This window comes from Pelophylax lessonae (genome assembly GCF_965119305.1).
Source record: "Pelophylax lessonae genome assembly, chromosome: 5".
NCBI lineage: Eukaryota > Metazoa > Chordata > Amphibia > Anura > Ranidae > Pelophylax > Pelophylax lessonae.
This window is the reverse complement of record NC_138772.1, coordinates 511,089,278-511,098,733: the sequence shown is the minus strand read 5'-3', so window position 1 is coordinate 511,098,733 and position 9,456 is coordinate 511,089,278. Positions and strand designations below refer to the sequence as shown.

General features: G+C 44.1%; 1 protein-coding gene across 1 annotated transcript in view; it reads left to right on the top strand.

The window, feature by feature from the left end:
- Nucleotides 1-1,015: 1,015 nt before the first annotated feature.
- Nucleotides 1,016-9,456, top strand: part of MAL2 (mal, T cell differentiation protein 2) — a 122,784-nt gene continuing 114,343 nt past the window's right edge. The window contains exon 1 of the mRNA XM_082258228.1: nucleotides 1,016-1,258. Within this exon, the coding sequence (XP_082114354.1) occupies nucleotides 1,130-1,258 (129 nt within the window). The 5' untranslated portion in view covers nucleotides 1,016-1,129. The remainder of the gene's footprint in view (nucleotides 1,259-9,456) is intronic.

The window sequence follows — 9,456 nt, the reverse complement described above, 5'->3', positions numbered from 1 at the left end:
CAGGATTCACACTTGTGCGATCCGATTGTGTGCGAACTTGCAGATCACACTGCGATATGCGATCGCAACTGGGGGGGTGTCGTTAACTTTTAATTGACACCCCCTGCGTATCGCATATGGCAGTGTGAACTGCCAGATGTGCGGATGCGATGCGGGAACACGCTGCATATTCGCAGCGTTCCCGCATCGCACAAACGTGAACCGAGCCTAAAATGTTAAAAAAATTTGATTTTTAAATTTTTTTTTTGAGAATGTTATATAGTAGAAAGTTAAAATATTGTTTTTTTTTCAGAATTGTCGCTCTTTTTTTGTTTATAGTGCAAAAAATAAAAATCGTACAGGTGATCAAATACCACCAAAAGAAAGCTCTGTTTGTGGGGGAAAAAAAAGGGACATCAATTTTATTTGGGTACAGCATAGCATGACCGCGCAATTGTTCGTAAAGTAACACAGTGCCGAATCACAAAATACGGCCTGGTCATTAAGGGGGAAAATCTTCCGGTCCAGAAGTGGTTAAAGCACTTAATAGCACAACATAGCAGTGCGCAAGTACAACCCATTTTTATATATACTTGAAATTGCGCTGACGTGCTACTTTGAAATCATGTTTCTTCAAGTGAAGTAGCACGATTTCAAAGTAGCATCAATGTGAACCAGGACTTAAACCTGGAAGCTGATTGGTTTTCTATGCAGAGTTGCACAAGATTTTGCATTCTGAAGTTTTAGTAAATAACCCCCATAAGCTAACACAGAGATGCTATACCAGGCTGAAAAAAGAAAAAACACCAACTGCCTGTAAAAGAGGCTTTTGTAAGTATACAGTATGCATGGGCCCTAAGCGTCATCCACATAGGGTTGAGCTCTGCTTTGAGACATACTCCCTGATGCCTTCCTCCACCCGACTCTTTTCACATGAGTTCTCAGAGTTTCCTTTGTATTGTGTCACCTGTGCCGCCCTGCCCTCCTCTCCCCTTACAGGAATCCCAGTGCAGCACAAAGACTCTTCAGGGCAGGGTTGGGCTGTACCTGCCAGGTGGTCACATGACACACTCAGGTACAACTGCCTGCTTAGTAGGCTTTGGAAAGCCGTGCTGCCTGACACTCAGATTGTCACACAAACAAAGCGAGCATGGCTGATCCGGGGGTCCCTCCAGTGCCAAGCCCTGCCGCTGTCTCCTACCCTGCTGCCTCCTACACCTTGCCCACCGGCATAGAAGTCTTTAGGACCTACACCGGAGCCTTCATCTGCCTGGAAATAGTAAGTACAAGCAGACTAAAAATCACATTGCTTATATAATAATACAAAGTGCAAAGAGCAACAATGTGCTGCAAGCATAATATAGAGTTTGAGCAGCTTAGAACGTTCAGAAAGATAAATAATGGCTGATTATTGTTTGAACTTAGGGGTATTTTTTTATTTAATACAGCAATTAGGAATAGTGCATGTTCAGGGTTCTGAGGATGCAAGGATTGGAATATTAGGTTGTCTTTTGGTTTCAAATTTGATGGACACAGGCCCAATTCACAAAGCTAACACACCAGGATCAGGATATTTCTTTTCTTAATAAAGTGACAGTTTTTTTCGGTGGAGCTTAATGAGACTTGAACAGTCACGTGGCTACAATCCAATTGGTATGGAACTAAGTCTTAGAAATACCTCCATCTTTCAACAATCTGGCAGTAATATCGTTTGCCAGCCACCACCATCCTCTTCCCGGCTACTTCTGGAGGCCAGGTGTGCAGATCTAGGAATCTAGGCAGCTTTTTTTCACCAATACCCCTATAATGGGCACAGCAGCTATGCAAACTAGGAACTCAGCCCTGAGATTTCACCAATACCCTCATAATGGGTGCAGCAGGTATGCATACCTAGGAACCCAGCACAGAGATTTCACCAATAACCCCATAATGGGTGCAGCAGGTATGCATACCTAGGAACCCAGCACAGAGATTTCACCAATAACCCCATAATGGGTGCAGCAGGTGTGCAGACCTGGGAACTTAGCACAGAGATTTTACCCATACCCCCATAATGAGTGCAGACCTAGGAGCCCAGCACAGAGATTTCAACAATACCCCCATAATGAGTGCAGACCTAGGAGCCCAGCACAGAGATTTCAACAATACCCCCATAATGAGTGCAGACCTAGGAGCCCAGCACAGAGATTTTACCCATATCCCCATAATGAGTGCAGACCGTCACCTAGGAACCCAGCACAGAGATTTCAACAATACCCCCCATAATGGGTGCAGCAGGTGTGCAGACCGAGGAACTCAGCACAGAGATTTCACCAATATCCCCATAATGAGTGCAGACCTAGGAACCCAGCACAGAGATTTCACCAATACCCCCATAATGGGTGCAGCAGGTGTGCAGACCGAGGAACCCAGCACAGAGATTTCACCAATACCCCCATAATGGGTGCAGCAGGTGTGCAGACCTAAGAACTCAGCACAGAAATTTCACCAATACAACCTCTGAGAATAAAGCACTGACAGGTGGTTTAACTCTTCTACAACTACCATAAACTGAAATATTAGTGTTGGCTGGAATGCCTCTATATACACCCAGCTACAGCAGTAAAATGTATAGGATGAGGACATCTATGCTATTCCATGCATCTTGCCTGACATTGAAGTTAGTATGATTGCTGTTGTCCCAATGTGTAGTATTTGGGATGTGTTTTGTGACGTATGTATTCATGATCTGTATGCAGGAGGAGGACTGCTGACATACCTTACTATTTATCATCTATTTGCCGGTACAGATTAAAGCTGGACACACACTATACAACTTTTGCTGCTCGATTTCCTTTCCATTTAATTCTGTAGTGCAAGGGCCTGTCTGATTGCATGCACATTGAAAGTGTTTAGGTTTGACCTCATATTATATGGTTTTGGTAAATCTAAAGAACATTCATAGTGTGTATCCAGCTTAAGTCTGAGTTCGCACTTATGGGATGCGAATGGGTACGATTTTCATGCAGATTTTTGCTGGAGTTCAGTGCGATTTTGGCTAAAGACAGTGTGAAAGTAATGCAAATTTAATGTGTTTTCCAATGAGATTGGGGAAGCTGCGATTTCTGCTAGGGTGGAAATATATATATAAACCTCTACAGGAAAAGCGATTTTTGTTTTCCATTGATGTCCATGGAGAGGGAAAATCACACCGCAGTATTCTCGCACAGGACCCTTTTTGTTGCCGCATCGGTATAGCGATTTGTGAATGACCATCATTGAACACAATGTGTTTATATATGACATGCCAATCTCTAGGCTTTTTGTTTCGCATCAGTGTGGAACAGCACTAAAGCATCATTTAGCATATAGTTTTTTTTTTACCAGAGACTCTTATGGGACTGTGCCTAGAACTCTCTGAAGGCTTTTGCCTGGTAGTCTGTAGAGATGAGCTTGGGCAACCTTAAAACTCGTTTCTACTTGAACATCAAAATCACATTTTTTTTAATGTAGTTTTGATGTTCTGATGGAGATGAGGTCAGAGGATGCTGAAGCCGATCTCTAGCAGTTTATGTAGAGCTCATGTGACGTCTAGTAGTCTGTAGAGCCCATGCTGCCTTCACAAGCTCATGTCTAGTAGTCTGTAGAGTCCAATGTAGTGTTTGTAGAGCCCATGCTGCCTCTACAAGCTTATGTATAATAGTCTGTAGATTGTAGAATCTAATGTAGAGCCCATGCAACCTCCACTAGCTTATGTTTAGTAGTCTGTAGAGTCCAGTGTAGTGTTTGTAGAGTCCATGATGTCTCCACAAGCTTGTGCCTAGTAATCTGTAGGGCCCATGCTGCTGACGCAAGCTCATGTGTAGTGGTCTGTAGAGTGACCCATGATGCCTCCACTAGCGCATGTCTAGTAATCCCTAGAGCCCATGATGCCTCCACTAGCTCATGTCTAGTGGTCTGTAGAGCCCACGATGCCTCCACTAGCTCATGTCTAGTGGTCTGTAGAGCCCACGATGCCTCCACTAGCTCATGTCTAGTGGTCTGTAGAGCCCACGATGCCTCCACTAGCTCACGTCTAGTGGTCTGTAGAGCCCACGATGCCTCCACTAGCTCACGTCTAGTGGTCTGTAGAGCCCACGATGCCTCCACTAGCTCACGTCTAGTGGTCTGTAGAGCCCACGATGCCTCCACTAGCTCACGTCTAGTGGTCTGTAGAGCCCACGATGCCTCCACTAGCTCACGTCTAGTGGTCTGTAGAGCCCACGATGCCTCCACTAGCTCACGTCTAGTGGTCTGTAGAGCCCACGATGCCTCCACTAGCTCACGTCTAGTGGTCTGTAGAGCCCACGATGCCTCCACTAGCTCACGTCTAGTGGTCTGTAGAGCCCACGATGCCTCCACTAGCTCACGTCTAGTGGTCTGTAGAGCCCACGATGCCTCCACTAGCTCACGTCTAGTGGTCTGTAGAGCCCACGATGCCTCCACTAGCTCACGTCTAGTGGTCTGTAGAGCCCACGATGCCTCCACTAGCTCACGTCTAGTGGTCTGTAGAGCCCATGATGCCTCCACTAGCTCATGTCTAATAGTCTGTAGAACCCATGCTACCTCCATCGACTCATGCCTAGTTGTCTGCAGATTCCAATAAACTCTGCAGAGCCCATGTTGCCTCCACTAGCATATTTATGGCTAAAATGTTCCAGATAATCATCATCTAATATTATTTGTGATAAAGGGAGTGGCACTTTAACTTGCTTTATGAGCAAAGAAAGCAGGATAGTTAAGAGCCATTGCTCTTAGGCGTACTGGGCAGAAAAGTATAGGTTTTTGTAAAAAGGAAATGTTAGTATATAAATATACATAAGTTGTATGGACACCTCCCCCTGCTTCTGGATTCTCATGACTGTGCTAATTTAAACTGACCCATGCATATAGCTATTGTTGGTTCATCGAGCCACATCTTGTCAACCCGTTAAAGGACAGCAGCATGTCTATGCAACACAGTAGTATATTTTTTAAATGTTGCGTGGTTACATTACATTAGAGTTGGACTCCATTGTACAAAAACTTTTATTTAAATGTATTTCTCAGCAGATACAAAAGATATAAATCTGCTTTGTGTGCACCAAATGTCTTTGCAAACCCATATATTACCTTGTTAAAGTAGCAGTACCATCATTGCTGTGCAGAGATCAGAGCTGTGGGAGGGACCCAGCAGGCTCCATTCACTACAGACTGCCTGCAGAAAACTACAGGAAGGGGAGGAGACAAGACCAGCCCCCCTGCACAAGGAGAGAGAACAAAGCTGTGGGAGGGGTCCAGCAGGCCCCACCCACTACCAGCTGCCTGCAGAAAACTATAGGAGGGGGCAAATACAAGACCAATCATTCTGCACAAGAAGAGAGAGCAGCAGTGACTAGTCAGAAAAGTTTCACCCCAGATTACTGTACAGATCTGAATGAAATGCCCAAAGCACACTAAGATTTAAATAGGAGTACCCATGCCTCTTGTATTTAGCCACTATTTGCTTATCCTGCTTTTAAGCTCAAAAGCCTGACTCCACTTGAGTGGGCCAGTATGGCAAACAATACAACCTTCACCCTAAACCTTACCACTGGCACTACCACTCCACACTTAGCTCTATGCAATCCAGCAAAGGTCCTCTTTTGGGTTGCATGATGCCCACATCAATTATCATCCTTTACACCTAGGCTGTCATGGACATGCTCCCTAGCAGTATGTCATCTCACTGACATGGGCTAGGAGTACTAATGAACAAAATGGTACTCACACATAAATACATCCATGAGTAAAAAGCCATTCTATGCCTCAGCTGGAGGGGAAGAGAAAAGACCCATGACGTCACATGAGTCACCAGTAAACTGCTAGGTTTAAGGTATTTACTCAAGCTTATTACATGTCCTAATCTGCCCACAGGCATAAAAAAATTAAGGAAAGTGAGGAAAACATCGCTGGACACCATAGGGTTATCTCACTGGTATTGCTATCTTAAAGTGTCAATGTTGACGTAAATAATCTGGTCCCTGGGCAGGCAGCTTCCACACCCCAGAGGTTCTCCATGATCTCCTTTGCTTGTAGCGTAATGTAATAAAAATACCACACCACTGCTAAGAGGTACAGATACAACTTTATTCCAAAATGAATTGGGGACAATCAAAAGAGTAGCAATTGCATTTCGGGGCCCAGAAATGCCCCCTTCATCAGGGCTTGGTTTAAAACAATGTGAATAGATTAGAAGTGAACTGCACTTTAAAGTAATTTTTTTCAGTGTGATCACAAGGGCAGGCATCCAGGGCTGGCAAGGCCTATAGTTTGTAGCAGTCCTGTGACCATGATGTCACTTTTTTGTCCTAAATCCCAGGATTTAGGATGGGGGAAGCCGCTGCGACACATCACTGTATGTCCCAGGATTTCAAGTTGCAGGTGCTTTCAGCATTTCCCACTGACAGTAGACCTAATCTGTAATTTTATTGGCTGAGCACGGGGCCATGCACACATTCCATGTCAGTATTTCTACAGCAGAAAGGCACATAATAAGTTGTCAGCGCCTACCACCATATTAGGAGTCTGTGGTTAACGTGTGGTTAACGTTTTCTCTTTATCACGGGATCCATAAACCCAACAGAAACTATGGGATAAACTGATATTTAGAATGGTTTTACTAATACTTCCATTATAAAAAGCATGCACTAATGCACAGGTGTCAAACAAAAGGCCCGCGGGCCAAATGTGGCCCTCCAGGCCATTTCATGTGACCCTCGCACCTCTCCTGCAGCTACCCCCTCATCTCTGTCCCTACCTTGTCTCAGCAGTCGGCAGCAGAGAGGAGGACAGAACTCCTTATACAGATTCTGTACCTCCCTGTTCAGCTGCAGCACCACCTCATCTCCACCTCCCCTGGTCTCAGCAAACTCCAGCCCCTCCTCTGGTCCTCCTCCAGACCCTGCACTTTCTGCTTCCCAGCTCCATCCCCAGCTTCTTCCAGGAAGAAGCACAAGGTAAAGAGGGTGCACTGTGATGTAAGGGAAGGTGGGGGACTTTTTACATCTGATAATGGGGGGGGCGCTTTACATCTGATGCAAGGGAGAGTGGGGTGCTCTGGACATCTAGTCTTCCAGATACAGCTGGCCCTTTGAGGGCAACCATAATGCTGATGTGGCCCTCGATGAAATTGGGTTTGACACCCCTGCACTAATGTATCTAAAGCCCAAGTTTATTTTTTATAATTATATAATTTAATAGCACACTAATCGTAAAATAAAAAATGGTGCTCTGGCTGCAATACTCCCCTCTTTTCCAGTGTTCTGTGATTGAGCACCTGTCCTCTTCCGGGTAGAATGAAGCCTGGCATCAGCTAATCCACTGACTGGAGTGCAGGGCATTGGTGATTCACCTCTTAGGGGTTATCACTAAATCACCCTACAATCACAGTATGATAATGCATAGAATGGTGCTAATGTCAGCAATGCTCTCTGCATGGTTGAGGTGAGGTCCACCCATCATCAGTGAAGAGGAAAGTGACCCTGCTCATTTGTAAGGCTCGTCATTTTCTAAATGTTTTGCAGGGCAAATTCATGGGGCAGATGGTGAACGCACCAACAAGAAACAATGCATTACTAGACCTACTGATTACAAATAATACAGACCTGATCGAGGATGTAGAAATGCGGGGCAACTTAGGAAACAGTGACCACAGGTCAATTCGTTTCAGTATAAATCCCAGAAATGGAAACACAAGAGTAACACAAAGACACTTAATTTTAAAAGAGCTAACTTCCTTAATCTGCGCTCTTTGCTAGATGATATTAAATGGGATAGAATCCTAGGAAAAAAGAACATGAAGGAAAAAATGGGAGTGCTTTAAGAACATACTTAATAAAAGGTATTGGCCAGTGCATTCCAACAGGGAATACGTTTAAAAGAGCTAAAATAAACCAGTGGTGGCTAAATTGCAATGCAAAAATGCATATAAAAACAAAAGAAAAGATCTTCAAAAAATACAAGGCTGAGAGGTCATTGGCAGCATTCCAACATTACAAAGAAGGCAATAAGAAATGTAAGAGTGCAATCAGGGTGGCTAAAATAGAACGCGAAAGTCACATAGCGAAGGAGAGTAAAAAAAAAAACCCAAGAAATTCTTTAAGTATATAAATATTAAGAAAGTGAGGCCAGAATATATTGGCCCCATAAAGGATGATGAAGAGAACTTGGCTATAAAGGACAGAGAAGGCAAAGGTTCCGAATACATTCTTCTCCTCACAGTCTTCACAAAAGAATTTGGGGATACAGTAACCTATATGTTAATGTTAATAACATGTCACAGGAAGCATCCTCATGGTTAACAGAAGATGGAGTCAGAAATAGACTTGAAAAACTTAACATAAATAAGTCACCGAGAGCAGATGGCTTACACCCCAAGATCTTTAAAGAACTCAGCCAGGTGATAGCCAGACCATTGTTCCAAATTTTTATAAATAGTCCACTGATGGGAATGGTTCCAGCTGATTGGAGAAAAGCCAACATGGCACCAATATTTAGAAAAGGGGCGAGATATATCCCTGGGGACTACAAGCCTATTATCAGTAGTCTACAAGCTATTGGAGGGGATGATAAGGGACTATATGCAGGACTTTAGTAATGAAAATAGTATCATTAATAGGAATCAGCATGGATTCACAAAAAATCATTCTTGCCAGACCAATCTATTAACCTTCTATGAAGAAGTGAGCTACCATCTAGATAAAGGAAGGCCTTTGGATGTGGTGTATCTGGATTTTGAAAAGGCAATTGATACAGTTCCCCACAAACATTTACTGTACAAACTAAGGTACGTAGTTAGGGACCATAGGTTGTGTACCTGGATTGAAAACTGGCTTAGGGGCGAGTCCAAAGGGTGGTGATAAATGGCGACTACTCTGAATGGTCTGGTGTGGAAAGTGGGGTCCCCCAAGGATCTGTCCTGGGACCCATCCTGTTTAATTCATAAAGGATCTAGAGAATGGGATAAGCAGCTCAATCTCAGTATTAGTAGATGATACAAAGCTATGCAGGGCAATAACTTCTACGCAGGATGTGGAAACCTTACAAGAAGACCTGAACAAAATAATGGGGTGTGCAACTACATGGAAAATGAGTTTTAATGTTGGAAAATGCAAGGTAATGCATTTGGATGCCAAAAATATGAATACAAGTTGCTCACTAGGGGGTGAACCTCTGGGCGAATCAAGGAGGGAAAAGGACCTGGGGGTCCTAGTAGATAACAAGCTCAGCAATGGCATGCAATGCCAAGCTGCTGCAAGCAAAGCCAACAGAATACTGGCATGTATTAAAAAGGGGATTTTCTCCAGAGATAAAATTATAGTTCTCCCTCTCTACAAGACTCTGGTCCGGCGACATCTTGAGTATGCCGTCCAGTTCTGGGCACCGGTCCTCAGGAAGGATGTGTGGGAACTGGAGAGAGTCCATAGAAGGGCAACAAAG